The sequence below is a fragment of the Zootoca vivipara genome, chromosome 6 (genome assembly GCF_963506605.1).
Source record: "Zootoca vivipara chromosome 6, rZooViv1.1, whole genome shotgun sequence".
NCBI classification, from domain to species: Eukaryota; Metazoa; Chordata; class Lepidosauria; order Squamata; family Lacertidae; genus Zootoca; species Zootoca vivipara.
Window position 1 is genome coordinate 36497591 of NC_083281.1, and position 16117 is coordinate 36513707.

At 42.0% G+C, this 16117-nt stretch overlaps 1 protein-coding gene across 1 annotated transcript in view; it reads right to left on the reverse strand.

Moving 5' to 3' along the window:
• Positions 1-2110: 2110 nt before the first annotated feature.
• MACO1 (macoilin 1) overlaps positions 2111-16117 on the reverse strand; it is a 77722-nt gene continuing 63715 nt past the window's right edge. Inside the window, exons 7-11 of the mRNA XM_035118281.2 lie at positions 12411-12569; positions 10974-11156; positions 8846-8966; positions 5537-5711; positions 2111-3146 (exon numbers count right to left, since the gene is read on the reverse strand). Coding sequence (XP_034974172.1) covers positions 2944-3146; positions 5537-5711; positions 8846-8966; positions 10974-11156; positions 12411-12569 — 841 coding nt within the window. The 3' untranslated portion in view covers positions 2111-2943. The remainder of the gene's footprint in view (positions 3147-5536; positions 5712-8845; positions 8967-10973; positions 11157-12410; positions 12570-16117) is intronic.

Sequence of the window (16117 nt, forward strand, 5' to 3'; positions counted from 1 at the left end):
TTTGAAGCACTCTCCAGGCACATGGAAAAAATGTATTGGTTAACTATGGTTTGTTTTCCTTAACCAGAGATTCATGTTATTTCTAAGACTATTGTTAAGGATTAGGCACAGTCAGGGCACACCAGTTGTCTTCATGCAAACATTCTCCAGGAAAAGGGCTTAGCTTGGCAACCTAATACATTCGGGATCTTAATGAGGTTAAAGCACCAACCTATGGTTAGTGTAAATCATGGTTAAGCGCTTGCATAGAGCAGAACCTACCTGATCAACTGGTGGCAAATTTCTAGGTAAGATCAGACACATCAGATTTTACAAGTCAGGCAACTATTCCCTTTGGCAGGCAGCTGCTCTTGCTAAGGTCAATCTGTAACATTGGCTCCAACCTCATAAAGATGACAAGAAAAAAAATTAGCGTTTTAGCTGGTGGGAAAGAGCATGTTGTGGGTGGTCACTTACTCACCATGTAATGTGTGAATCAACCTATTCTAACATAACCCCCCCCCTCTAAAAACCACCAGTGTGCACTTTTCTTGAAAATTGCTTTGCCTCATAACCAAATATGCAGATTCTACTGATCAACCAAAAATTGTAAGATTAACAAGATGATAGACCCAGGTCACTTCCATATGACCCATTAATAGAAAATCCATCTAGATTTGTTTGCACAACATTTTCAGGAAGGTAAGACAGTCAGCTATTTAATGGGCATTCATTCTAATTGGGTTGCCAGGGTGGATTTATGAAGTTGTGTCAAGCAAGTGTTAGCCCGCACTTTCCAGTGTATTTTCCCATCAAGTTTCAGTTTGGGGGGAGAGCAGGCTTGTAGCACTAGAGCACCAAATCTACTGATCTTCAGGTTACAAGCAGCTAACAACTAATAATAATAATAATAATAATAATAGCAACACCAACTATAATTGACCAACATAAATTTGTTGGTATGTTATTGAATCGTACACCAAAATAGTGAGATAGTTCTGTTTTAAAAGCAAAATATGTCTATGAATCCCAATAATCGGAGCCCCGTTTCTTCTTTTAAAAAAGTAGGAAACTACTTTATCTGCAAGAAAATGTTTATTTTTTGTAAACCCCACAGAAAAAAAAAGAATGCAGCCAAGACCGAGTATTTCAACAGAGGTTGTGCCCGAAGGGCAGCAAAAAAATAAAAATAAAAAAATAAAAAATGGGGGAACCTCAACACAAAAAAGTCAGTGACAATAGTCCATGTTTTGCACAAAGATGAAAACCTATGACATTTCTGAGTAACACTTTCATGGTGACAATTACACAAGATGATTCAAAAATGCAAAATGACAGCAACATGCACACCTGGCTAAAGCTAGAAGTTTTTTTTTATCTCAAAAGAATCTGATTTAAAATGATGGATTTTAATACTATTTTTATTGACTTGCTTCTCCTACTTAATTTTTTAAAAAACAAGGCATACTTGCCAATTCATATGAAACTTTAAAAATTGCTGTTGTTTTTAAAGAACTTTGTCATTCCAGAGTCCACTGCATGTTGGCAAAATCATAATGGTTTGATTTTTGATTTTATAATTTTGCTAGTTACTAATACGATTTTGTACCCCTCCCACAATGTCCCCTCCCACCCACACCCAAACCTTAAACACTTTGAAAGTCGCCAGTGCAACACACTTTCCTACCAATGCACAATATACATTTAAACTTAAATCTTTGTGCAATTTTATGAGTTTCTTTTAAAAAAAATTACTTTTTTAAAAAAAGCTCCTTGGCACAACTGCTGAGATTTTGTCAGCCCCATTGAAATTAAATTGTCAAACACAAGATGATATAAAGCGTAATCACAGTTGGCTTTTTTAAAAAAGAAAACCCTGCAAACTGCCGTGTTCTTGAGCCAACCTGACAGTCTCTTGTATATAGTACATTGCACAATTCCGCCTTCACCAAAACACTCCCTCTGCTGCTACTGAGCCCTCTACAGCATTTCCTAATCAAGTGAACACTGTTGGATTTTGTACCCAAAATAAACAAACAAAAATGAGATGTAAACTAGGATTGCAACGGGCACCTAAATTACCATGTACGATCTGCAGTAGACTCTGTAAAACGAGCTCGGCATTACAAGCTAAATGATAGCGAAAGGGGAGAAAATTGTTTAAATGAACGAGTTTCCTCTTGAAATATCTTTTTTTTTCCCAAGGCACTGTTGAACAAGACTGTTAGCAGTTCTCAAGTGACTAAGTACAACGATGGGAAACGAAACACTTTACACAACCACCAATGTTACATTATCGTCTACACCCTTTCTCCAATCCTTATGCCCTCCCTTAAAACTGATGCCCCCTTAAATATGGTTTGGTCCTTAGAGGGGTAAGCTAATAGTTTTCTTGCACATGCACTTCCCTGTCCCTCTGCCCCACAATCCACTAACATCATCAAAAGCTTCACTTGAGCACTTAAACCCTTTTGCCCTCAAAAAAACCAAAACCCTAAGGAACTTCCATCATTATTCCTTTGAACTCTTAATTTGTAATTTTGGCTTCATTATGTTTTGTTTTTTGTTTTAAATGGGAAGAAAGGGTTTGTATCAAGCGGAGCTCTGTGTTAATTTATCCTTTCAAGAGGAAACGTTGCAAGAGGTGTTCTTTTTTTGGGGAAAAAGAGAGGCAGAATTTGCTATGTGAAAACCAAGAGTCATGGGTTCTTTTTCCCTTAATGCATTGGCCAAGAAAGAAACTGTATAAAGTTCTGTGAGGTTTTCTAAAAATTTACAAGAAAAAACTGATGGGCAGTTCTAGCCAAACCTTGATGTTCAGGTTCTTTCCCCCCCACTTCCCTCTTTTTTATTTTTTTATTTTAAACAATAAATCAATACAGTCTCACACAATACAAATTTCATCTTGACTGCAAGATATTTTTCTGTGTGATGCCTTCCGTGTGACAAACTGGAAGCGGGCCTTTACTTCTTCAGGGGTTGATAAACTGAGGCATTGGGATCAAGTCCAGAAGGGCTGGTCTCCACAAATTTGGAAGAGTAATGTGGGGAAACAGGACTCAGTGTGCTGGTGGCCGCAGTGTATGTTATGCTGGGCATGACTGCCATGACTTCTGCTATCTTCTGTTTTAGGTCCTTGATCTCCTGATCCTTTTGAATTATTTGCCCTGCAATATTAAAGAGGAAGAAAAAGAACTGTCACCAAATGCAAGGTTTTTATAGCAGACAAAAACTGTGGACAAACATGTTATGGGGTGGAGTCTGAGGGGATCAGAAGTGGCATGATCAGGCGATGCAAGTCACTGCAAAATAGCAAACACCTAAAACAAGATGCACGGCTTTTTTTTTTTTAAAGAACTGCAAAGCTAAATTAAAACCTGAGTGTTCCACAGTAATCAATAGGTTTAGCTCTGGCAGATAATTCTCACATTCCCACTACAGCCAAGTGAAGGGGAAGGAAGATCTTTACAAGACACATTTTATTTTAACCCGTTCACTCAGATTTCCTTAATGCTGGAAACTCTTGCTTTACCTATTTCCAAGTTTTTGGGTAGAAGTTATACATCTGCTTTCTTTCCTTCAGTACTTATCTTCCTTATTTGGTGATGGAGTGGGGTGGATGGGGGTGGAATAGGTTTGTACTGGTGGTGAGCATGATTTAGGCAAAGTTGACCTGATGGGACTCTATCTTGAATAGGATATTCCATCCAAAAAAAGAGGGAGACGCTGTTCTTTTGTTAACTTTGTGCGCCCTCTGCTGGCTGAAGTGGACATTTACAGCCCAAAGCAAATCACAAGAAGAGCTGGGAAGGAGCAGGAAGGGGCAGAGTTTGGAAAGTATTTTCACAGCAAAGAGGTCGCCCTTTCCAGCAATATTTTCTGGAGAGACAAAATATTTGCCTTTGTCGTACCCCTGCTGCCAAGGCCAATGCTCTTCATGTTGCCCTGCAGTGATGAAACCATCACAGCACAGTGAGACAGGAACAGGACAGCTGGGAGTTCTCCTACCGCCCCCACTTTAAAATGAGGGCAAAGGATGGGCCACTTGATGAACAAAAAAGCCCGGACAAATAAAAAGCGGTGCCAAAGCAGGAGCACAGGAAGGAATGAGAAGCTGTGAATTGAATCACTGCAAACAGTAAAGAAAGGTATTGTTATCAAGGTTGTCTGGGGGCACATACATCTGCTGGATTGCCTCAAAACTTGGAGGTGAAAAATTGATATCTCCTTCTTCCTGGAAGAGAACTCTAATGGCATTTTTATAGAGGCCTGTGCAAGAAGGTTATTTCCCCAAGGTTAGAAAATAAAGTAACAGCTAAGGAGGGAGAAGTACAAATTAAACTATTTAAGCAAATTGCCATTTATTATTTGCTCTTCCCACTTCCCTCAGCATTTTGTTTTCCTGGACAGAGTATACAAAATGAAGAATTCCAGCTGTGCCTGGGCTATTAATTTCCTACCACATTACATTTCTGCAGCATCCGCACTTGGAGTTGCACTCAGAGATCCAATAAAAACTGTTTTCTAGCAGTTTGCTTCTGCTCTCAAGAGAAACTAAACACTGTTGCTTTTTTTGGTGTGGAGTTTGCTGCATTTGATTAGGATTGTCGGACCAAGTCACTGCTGTTCAGGTGGGCCAAAGCAATTACTCTCACATTTCCAAACCAGTCCTCTGCACTCTCTTCAACCTGTTTCCACGGAGACTTTCAGAATTACTGTTGGACATCCAAGCAGTAGTTAACCTGACCGAACAAATGCTGGTTAAGGTTTGAGCCCTACAGCAGCATGGAGGAGCTACTGAAATGTTGCCTAAAGCAAAATTCAGTGTGTCACTTAGGGTCCTCCTCAGGCAAAAAAAACATCTGAGGAATCTCAAGGAAAGCCAAAATAATGCCAAAAAGGCATAGAAGTTTGCTGGGGGCAGTTTACTAAGACAGGACAAATTTATTGGGGGAGGGGGGATTTCCTATTCTTCTTCTTCTTCTTTATTCTTAGCAGGAACAATTTCCAAAAGGTAGTTTCAGCTGTCAGCAGCCAAAATCCAAAGGGCTATGAGCAGAACAGGAAGTGTGTATTGGGGCTTTTCTGACTAACCCTTCCTAATGCAGTCCTTCATAGTCCTGTTGGCACACTGGGGCTGTGGAGCAGGCTTTGAAGTACAGTCATACGTCGGGTTATGGCCGCTTCAGGTTGCGTGTTTTTGGGTTGCGCACCGCGGCGAACCCGGAAGTCCTGGAATGGGTTACTTCTGGGTTTCGGCGCTTTGCACATATACACCGAATTGCGACCCACGCGTGCGCAGATGCAGCGCTGCAGGTTGCGAATGTGCCTCCTGCATGGATCACATTCGCAACCCGAGCGTCCACTGTAGTTGAAGAAAATGCAGCAAGGCATAAAAACCAGCAAGCACCTACACAGTCCCCAGTGTATGCACAGAAGTGCTTTTCACAGGAACACTGGATTCTTCGGCTCCTAACCCATGGTATCTCACTGGACAGTAGAGGGCACTACCTCATTTTCTATCACTCTGCCCAGCAGCATGGAGAATCCCACTTACCTTGAGCTATCTCTAGCTGTCTTTTTGCATCTCCTAATGCAGAGAACAGGTCCAACTTGATCCTCGTCTCCGCACTCAAGCTATTCTCTAAGTGCTGTGTCTTATCCTGCATGGCTGAAAGTGCTGACATTAACACCTCTGTATCCTTTTCGTTCTCTTTGTACTTCCGCAGTTCCTTGAGAGTAATTAAAGCAGGAGTGTTACAAACAGAAACTTTATACTGAGATAAAGGGGAAAGAACAAGACTGAGGGTTGTGGCTGGGGAAGGGGAAAAATTGGGGTCAAATCTGCAGTATGTTGGGTTTAGGGCAACTTGGTTATATCCTTTGACCTCAAGTGTAGTATGCAAAATATACGTGCTCATACACCATTAAGGCAATTTAGCTCTGCAGAAGCCGCAGCTTGGAAATTGACATGTTCAGCTGTAGTAATACAGTTTTCTTCACCCACCCTCCCCAAGGGCTCAGAACAGATTACAGTGTATTCTTTTGGCTCATTCAACATGAACAATGTACCAATTGCAGAACACAAAGCTGGCTTGATGTGGGGGCTCTTCCAATCTGCTGCTGATTAAGACACACAAATTTCCAGTCTTGAAAACCACATATAACTAGGAAGTCAATGTAAATTTGTGAGATTATGTCAGAGCAAGCTGTATGGATGTTCCACCCCCAGGAAGTCACTCCAAGAGATATGGACACTCTAATGCAGGCATGGCCAAACTTGGCCCTCTAGCTGTTTTGGGACCACAATTCCCATTATCCCTGACCACTGGTCCTGTTAGCCAGGGATGATGGGAGTCATAGTCCCAAAACAGCTGGAGGGCCAAGTTTGGCCATGCCTGCTCTAATATTTATGCCAGTACAGTCTCTTCCTGACCCCACAACCAGTTTTAACCAGTTTTCCTGGGGTGGAATGAGAGTGGTGATGACAGATTTTACCCATAGCCTCTGGATTTTACCCATACCCAAAGCAGGTTGAGCAAAGGCAGAATCTGATATAAGCTAGTGGCAGCCAACCTTCAAGTCAACCTGCATGCCCTGCACTAAATGCAGGAGGACTATACTCCAGGCTGGGAAAGAGACTGTTCCAGTTGAAACAGTGAGATTCTAATGGTGGTGGTAGTCACTTCTAGTTTTCTGAGCTGGGAAGCATGCAATAGCAGTAGAGTAATTGACAGCTGGAGAGGACCATAAGCAGCACTCCACACATAGCTAAGCCCATGGGCTCAAGTTTCCACCACCAGAAGTTGGCCAGCCATGGTGTAAGACAGAAGTGGGGAACCTTAGGTGTGGGGGCCAAATGTGACATTCCAAGCTTCTCTATCTGGACTCAGGACTCTCCCAAGGCCACAAACCCCATCTGGTCTTGATCTGCACCCTCCTTGAGCATTGTTGCCTGCCTGGTTGCATTCTATAGCTCTGATAATGTCTCTTGCTTCCCTTGATGCTGGATAGAGGTGTGTGTAGAAACTAGCACACAGCTACAGCATAAAGGTGAACATTTCATTCCTCCCAATTCTCCCTCTGGTCTTCCACAGTATTGGCATGTGGCCCATGGAAGACTCCCCAGAAGGGAATATGGCCCTCAGACTGAAAAAACATGCTCCACTGTTGGCCTAAATCTATTAGGCCCACTTGGACCTCATTCAGAGAAATATCAACACATGATACTGCCTTATACTTCATCTAGCCCAGGATGAATGGTAGTTGCTCTGAAGAGTCTCAGGCAGAGAATCTTTCTTAGCCCTGCTACCTGAATGCACACACTTTGCTCAATTGGAATACCACAGTTTGAACCTGGGACCTCCTCAATGAAAAATATATTCTCTTCCGCTGCACTGCAGACTCTCCCTACAATAGGGAGAATGCAAATCAGGACTGGAAAACAGGTGGGGCCCCACAGGCAAAGTGAGTACAAGAATGAAGTGCTAGAGAAAAGCTCAATAAATTCCAACTTCCTGATAAATGGGGGAGAATGTTATATAACATTCCCTCTCTGTAAATTAAAATGTTTGCTTAAGGGGTTTTGACAAGTTACTCAACTTGTCCAGTCTTTATTTTAAGGGTGGGGTACTCAAACTATTTTAGCCTCCAGAGTTACATGTACTTGAGAACGCTAATTTTAAAAAAAGGTTTTACTTAATATACCCGTTGAAACCACAAAGTCAAACTGTTTTTCACTTTAAAACACAAATGAGAAGCTTTTGATTATTACAAAAATATTCCTTGTACATTTTACAGCTCCTGTGTAGCAAAGCAAGGGCTACGCTACTTTTCCCTAGCCAGTTTGATTATGTGGGCCTGCGGAAGAGGAAACATTTCACTGCAAATTTATGGGGGAAACCATGAACAGGTTCAGAAACAAGTGTAAAACTTGAACCCATGTTTTACACGGTTTTTAAAAATGCATGTTTCTATTTAAAACTGACACTTTTCCTAAAAACTTTAATCAAAGCTTGCTTTTCTAACAATGGAGCAAGAGTGTTATACAAACAAACATATATAGTCTGTTTTAGGTTGGGACTACACTTTTTGGAGGGCAAGTGATTAACCCTTTCTCTGTCCACTGATTATCCCCAGCAAATACCATTCCCTCACTATTTTAATATAATCACATAATCAAACTGGCTAGGGAAAAGTAGCACTCCAAGAGGGCTCCAAAACTACTTTAAATATGTAGTTTATTTAAAGTATTATATTTTAACCTCAAGGCACCTAACATTATAAATGTATTATGAGGATAAACAAGATGATTATCCTACTAAGGCAGAATATAAAAATCTATCAATTCCCACTTAATACTGAACAGTGCCAATCACTTTGAGAAGGAAAAAAACAAGGCAATCTGCAAATAGATCAAAGTTTTCAGCATACCTGTAGAAACATCAAGATATGCAGAAGTATATGACAGATGAAACTTGGCCTCCAGAAGCGAGTCAAGTCATGAAACACTAGTTGCTGATAACTGTGTGTGCATGTCAGGAGCTTCCTTGACTATTTGTGTTTTCTCAGCTCTAGGCTTGTACATCCTATGGGGCTGGCCATCCATGGCCCACCTTCAAACGTAATGTGTAAAAAAAAGCCTAAAGTGGTGTTTGGCAAAGCTCAAGTAGGCAAGTTTCCTTCAAGGAAAGAGGGAGGCATGGCAAACAAAAAGTAGCTTTTAGACCAAGTCAGGCCTATTTAGGATAACAGAAAGAAACACAACCCTGTGCAATCTTCTCTCACAGAAAACGTGGTAGGCATTCTGAAGGGTCAGGTTCAGGTTGTGAAGGACGCATGCAATGTTGTGGTGCACTCTCATTACCTGCACTTTCATTTCTAGATCTCGTATCTGATCTTCTTTCAGCTTTATGTCAATCGTTAACTTCTTGCACTCTGTCTCCAGGTCTCTGATGCGATTTCGTAAAGTTTCAGTACATTCCCCTCTGCCAAACAAAACAAGAACCAAGGGGGTGGGGAGAGAGAGACTTTCAATGTGTGCCACTTTTTTTTTTTTTAGTGTTGTTACAATCAGGCAGTCACACTTCCATGTCTGCTTATCTTTGGCCAAGTGATGGTGTCACGCGCCTTCATACCTTTTGCTGTTTCTATAAAACAGCTTGGTGATCATCAAGCAAAAGAGAATGCAAAAATGTGGTCCCTCCCTGCAACCTGAAACACTGTAAGACTATAATAAAAGCCTGCTGGATCAGGCCAGTGGCATCTTGTTCTAACAGTGTCCAATCAGATGCCTGTGGGAAACCAGCACACAGGATCCAAGCACTCTGCCCTCCTGTGGTTTCCAACAATTGGTACAGTTAAACCTTGGTTCTCGAATGGCTCCGTTTTCGAATGTTTTGGTTCCCAAACGCAGAAAACCCAGAAGTTTTGAACGTTTTTTGGAACCCAAATGTCCAACATGGCTTCTGCTTATTATTCTATCCTATTTGTAAAAGCCATCTGAAGGCAACCCTATTTGGGAAAGTTTTTAATATTTAATGCTGTATTGTTTTTAACACTCGATTGGGAGCCACCCAGAGTGGCTGAGGAAACTCAGCCAGATAAGCAGGGTATAAATAATAAATTATTATTATTATTATTGAGTACAAGAATCTCTTGCAACCAATCAGAAGCCACACCTCGGTTGTCGAACATTTCAGAAGTTGAACAGTCTTCCGGAACAGATTATGTTCGACAACCAAGGTTTGACTGTATTCAAAAGCACTACTGCCTCCAACTGTGGTGATAGAGAATAACCATCATGGCTACTAGACATCAATGACCCTCTCCTCCATGAATTTGTCAAATCCTCTTTCAAAGCCATCCAAGTTAGTGGCCATGCACTGTGCGAAGTACTTTCTTTTCCTTTTTATGGTATAGACCAGCGTTTCTCAACCTAGTGTGCCGCGAGACGCTGGCTGGTGTGCCGCGACGTGCCGCGACGAGAAGGGCGATTTGCTGCCTTGTCACGTGCCTAGTCACTGCCGCGATGAGAAGGCGGCCGCCATTAGGGGGCGCTGACCCGCCGTAAAGGAAGCCGGCCGGGGGGACTTCCGGGTTGCCGCGGACCGCTCCAGACGCTCCCTGACGAAGCTCCGGGGAGCGCTACTCTTTGCGGGGTGAAAACGGGCGGTTTTGAGGCTTCAAACCCCCGTGTGAGGAACAGGGGGGACCCCCTGCCTAAAGAGGGGTTGCAGGGCATTGGAGGGGTTCCCACAACGGACTGTGAGGTCCAGAAGGGGATCACAGACGCCGGCTGCAGCTCTCTCCCTCCCGCACTGAGAAAGCCTGGCTGCTGAAGCGCACAAGCGGCAAAACCTCCGAAATAAGAAAGAACCGCGACCTGCATAAAAGGTTGGTGCAACTCTACCCTACTGCAACTCTTCAGAATTAAAGAGACTATGTATCTGTAGAAGTGCAAAGAGATTAAAAAAAAAGAGATACTTGAAAGGCATTCAGAAAGATACTTTTAAGAGGCGCTTAAAAGAAACATTCCAAACAGACTGAGAGAGGGCAGAAGGGAGCCTTGCTTGCCTTGGAAAGAGATTGCAAACAGCGGAGGAGTTTTAAGAAATAAAAATAAAGAGGGGGTCAACTCTGATGTATTTAGATAACTGCAATATAGGCACAGAGTTAAATTTTTTAACTTTTTTAATGGTGGTGTGCCTCGTGATTTTTTTCATGGAACAAGTGTGCCTTTGCCCAAAAAAGGTTGAAAAACACTGGTATAGACCAGGACATTTATTTCTATTATCTGACTCTGTTTTTTCATATGGTATAGACCAGGACATTTATTTTTATTATCTGAATCTGTTTTTTTCATATTATACACTTAAGAAAAAATCACAAGCATATAATAAATTATACTTTCTTTTGTTTGTCCTGAATCTTCCAATGTTCAGCTTCATTGGATGTCACCAAATTCTAGCATTATGAGAGAGGGAGCCTAGTACCTGGTAGCAGCAGCAAACGCAACAGCCCGTGCAGCAGTTGCTTCTTCCAACTTCTTCCTTTTCTTTTCTTCCATCAACTGCTTTTCTACAAAGGTCCGTGCCTCTTGCTCTGCTTTGAGCTTTTTCTCCAATTGGCCAATGGTCTGCTTATCTTTTTGTTTCATTTGCACAGCATTATGTAGTCTGAAAGAGGGAAGAAAAGGAGCATGATCCCTGCTGCCTTCTTTAGCATGAGAAGAAAATAAAGTACTGTTCTAGAAGTGTAACTTCTGCCTAAGTCTGCTATTAGGGTTCCAGATATCCCATTGTTCAATAAATATTCTTTGAACATCCTCCATTCCTCCTGTATTTTTTGTCTGAACCTGGTATAAACAGCAAGAAATGAAGCAACAAGCAGATACAGTATTCATAAATGTGCGATAAAATAAGAACAACATAAATTACAGAGAATAATTGGAAGAGTTGTTTTTTATGGTTATTCTTTGTTGTTTACACTTTTTTCTTTTGTTTTGTACATTTTGTGTGAATTTTTATATTCTATGTATTTTCTGTATTTTTTGTAATTTCTGTATGTATTTTTCTTTTTCTTTACCATGTTTTTGTATTTTAAAATATTAAAATAATAAAGAATTTATATCAAAAAGAAAAGAAGTGTAACTTCTTTTAAGTGCTCAGCTTGCCCTTCTGAGAAAATGGAGACTGCTCTCTAGATTTCAGCAGAAGAGGGTAACACATGGGTAGCATTCAATGCTAGTCCTACTCATTAAAATTCGTGAAACTAAGTCATGACCAATGGGTTTGCTTTGTGTAGGACTAGCCCTGGATACAACCCCCAATCACTACCGGTACAAGTCAAAGCAGAACTTCTCATCTTAAGAGGAATTTGTATATGGATGCCTAAATTCCAATGAATTACCAGTATGGGTAAGAGTTCAGTGGATAATATGAATGATTTGGGTAGGGGGACACTATGTGCATCACTTTTTATTAGATTAGAGTGGAAGGAAATCAGCACTATAGCAGAGCTAAGGTGTGAATAACTTTTCTGTTAAGCCTGACCTTTAGCTGGTTTAAATCATGTGTCTCTTTGAACAAGAGATAAATGTCATTCTCCATATGCTCATATAGCATTTTACAGATCAGTAGGAAAGAGTTATAAATTTCTGCAGCACTGTCAGTACTAAAGGAGTTTGGTACTATAGCAAACAGTTCAGAGAGCAAAATTTAGGTCATTATCTGGGCATAGTCAAGAACTTTTAAATCCTAAATCTCTTTCCACTGAAATGATGAATGGAGCTCAAGAGAGATAAAGTTTGCCTGGCTTGGGCTTTGAGATTTCAAAAATCTGTATTTGTTTTTTTAAAAATCAGATTACAAGTACAAAAATCAGCTGGGAGGAAAAGGCCCACTATATTGTGAAGTGAGAACCAAACTTACTTATTCTGAAGCAGCTCGTTTTCTTGTCGGAGCTGTCCAATTTCAGACCGAATCCCTCGCTCTGTGCTGGTCAGAGAACCAATCTGACTGCGCAGCTCTTGTTCAATCTGTCTGCTTGCCTGCAGGTCGGCCTTTAACTTCTTAATATCTTGTTCCAGCCTAGAATAAAGAGCAGCAGTTCCTTTTTAATTTATGTATTTTTAAAGAGAACACAGATAACTTCATTTATCTATTGCAGGGCTGTCCAACAGGTCGATCACAATCTACTGGTCAATCGTGGGTCACCCCTGGTCGATTGCGTGATCCTGAGCGATCCCCCCCTCCAAAAAAAGAACTTTGGTCAATCCAATGGGTAGATCATTCCAGTTTTTTTTATAGTGGGAGTAAATTGCAGTCTTTTGGGAGTTGGACATGCCTGTTCTATTGAATGCTCAAAGTTTGCCCCTGAGCTTCTCCTTTAAGAAAAGGCCATCAAGGGCCTTTAAGCGTTTCGACTTTCTCCACCCAGCCTTTTATCTCATTGCACCCATTACTGTGCAATCTTTTGGGTCAAGCTATACATGACTGGCAGAACTAAGTTGCAAGCTGGTGAGATAAGGGAGGCAATTTGAATTGCAAAAGTGATGTGTAGGTAGGATGATGAGCCTCCTTCCTCACACACCTGACATTTCTGCACCAACCCCCTCCCACTGCCCACAGGTCCTTTAAATCTCTTATCCAGTTACTTTTATCCCAGCTAGGCTCACTTCTGGTATTGGAAGCTTGGCTGGGGGAAAGCTGATCATGAAATGGAAAGGGTAGAAGCAACAGGCTGAGAAGGACAGTACAATTCAGAATCAGAAGCTCATATGACTATTTTATGTTCCAAAATCACATATGCACCAGTTTCCTCGAACCACATTTGAAAACACAGATCTGCCACAGTCATATGTAGTTTGGCCTTTACTTGCGATATAAATAGGGATCTGTCAGTTGTACATGCAAGTACATTTCCCAGGGTAGAAGGAAACCCCCTTTTTTATTGACATTAGCTGTGATAAAGAGAAGACAACACAGAAAAATTTAGCATTAGAAAGCTTTCTCTTCAATTTTGTGTACTCGAATCTTAATAGTACAATTTCATGGTTTACCTAGCAAATATATATAAGTGACAGAGGATTTTGGCAAGCTCCTATCACCCTGCATCCACCCCATCTTGCCTCAATATAGAAACTAAAAATAAAAGCAACTGAAAGTTAACAACTATGTCATACATTCAAGTAAATTGATATTTTACCTTTCCTGCCAAGGTGGCTCATTTAGCTAATACTACACCACTTAAAAGTCTTGATTTAAATGACAGTTTCTTCTCACTCTGACAAACAGTCTGAATATAATAGCATTATTTTTTTAAAAAATCCATAAACCACTTGCATGGCAAGGCTCCGGGCCCCGCAGTTTGTCCAGAAATAAGACACGCATATGTTGGGTTAATGGAATAAATAGGGCCACAACTTTATCGGTTACAGATGTGAGTGGTTTGGCTTAGGCAATTGGGTGAAGCAAGACTATATCCTGACTCCTGCCCATCTGCAGGAAGTCTCAAAGGGTCAACCACCGATAGGGGGAGCCCCATGATCTACATCAATTAAGAGCACTCCCAGGGTCACTGATGGGGTCATGACATGGCTCTAGCCCACACCCAGGCTTCAGACAGGAACCACACCCCTGGATCCCTTTAACAGGATATCTTTAACGTGGAGGGGCAGGCCGAAGGCAACAACTGCCCCTCCTATGACAAGGTTTACCCAATGCCTAACCTTGCAAAGTTGTGACAATTGCTACTAGGTAGGCGAAAACCAAATGGCTGGTCAAATGGCTGGTGCCAATTTGCCAAGTGGAAAAATTCCTACCTGGCCCCAACAACCAGGCGACCAACATTAGTCACAGCAAGTCAAGCAACACAAGCAAAGATGGTGGGTGGGCTGGGAGATCTGACGAAAGGAGACGAATGGAGGCTGCCCCAAAGTCCCACCACTGTTTAAATGGCAGATAGCCACACACCCCAGCTAAGCCGGTTGGTCAGCCAGGAGGCGTGACGCGGCTGGGCGTCCTACTGATGTGGGCAGCATCCCTCCGCCCACTGCCAGGTAACTGGGAGATCCTGGAACCCCTCCTGCAATGCAGCCCCCTGGAAATCTGAATCAGGAAATCAAAGTATATGCAAAGTAGCTCAGTGAACAATCCAGGACATGGGTGAGAGAACCTGTGGCCTTCCAGATGGTGTTGGACTGCAACAGCCACCATGACCAATTGTCAGAGAGGATGGGAGATGTAGTCTAGCAACATTTTGGAGGGTCCTAAATACCAAGTCACATTCATTTACACTACTCCCAAATATGACTGTACACAGAACCTTGTGTGCCAATACACACACGATAACTGAAAATGAAGGAAGATCAGTTCTCCCACTAAATGAGTGTTGCCAGTGCCAACCATCTGCTCAGTTGGCACATGCATTCCACTGAGTGATCCATAGAAACCTTGCCTTCATTGCACACATCCCTTGCTCTAATGGGGTAGTTGAATGCTGTCAGTCACCTTGTCTGTGGCTAGAAGAATGCAAGCAGAACCGTACTGTTACCACCACACACACATTGTGATAAAAATGTTTTACATGGTAAACAGAGAAGTGTATTTTAGATCCAAGATACACCATTGTTTATATTTCTCTCTTTTTCACACAGGCTCAGAGAGCTACACTGCAGGAGAGAAAATGCACAGCCGTTTAGAAGGTTTAGTTTTAATCGTTCCTGACCAGAGACCATCTGCCGTACATCTTATTTAGAAATAAAATGTCAGTTTGCACAGAATCTTTTAGCCTGGCGCTAAAACATTTTAACACAATGTATAGCATCTAAATATGAATGAGGATAGGCATTTAAAGCCAATTAGTTGTCTTACCGTGTTTCCCCCTTTTTAAGGCGTAGTCATAAAATAAGCCATAGCAGCATTTCTAAGCATTTGAGAAATATAAACCGTACCCCGAAAATAAGCCATAGTGATAGGCGCTGTGCGGAAGAGATCACTGAGCTCCCCGAGTCAGCAGCAGCAACGCCGGCCGCAGCAGTGTTTGCTGAGTCCTTTCTTGCTTTTGGGACTTGGTTACTGTGCTGGCTTGGGATGGTGTGTGTGCAATTGCTGTTGCTGCTTCGTGTTTTTCAGCTGGATTCTCTGGGTTCTAAGCACTTTCCCCCGTTTGTTTGTGAAGCAGCACTCGGCTGCAGCCCCTGCCTCTCCCGACGGCTGCATGAATGCGAGGCTGGATTTGATCGCTATCTCCTTTTCCATTTCTTTTGTCTTTGAGCACCCGGCCCCGCCCCCTCTCCCCTTCGTGGAATGAAGAACGGAGTTTTAGCAGCATTTCCTCATTATAAAAAAAAGGTCAGGAACTTTTACTTTAACCTCAAAAATGGGATATTTCCTCTCTCTAAAAACAACTCTGACCTGAACACCAATATAACGGGGGTAGATCACCTCCAGTTTATAAATCCGCAAGTAGATCGCAGTCTCCTAGAAGTTGGGCTCTATACTTTGGCTGATTGCAAGCCTTTGCATCTTTAAAAAACAAAAACCATGCGCTTCTCAGTCTTAATTTTCCTTTAATTCATCCCCCTATACCCTCCTCCAACCATTGCCTCCTTCCATTCCTTACCCCCCTCCCTCTC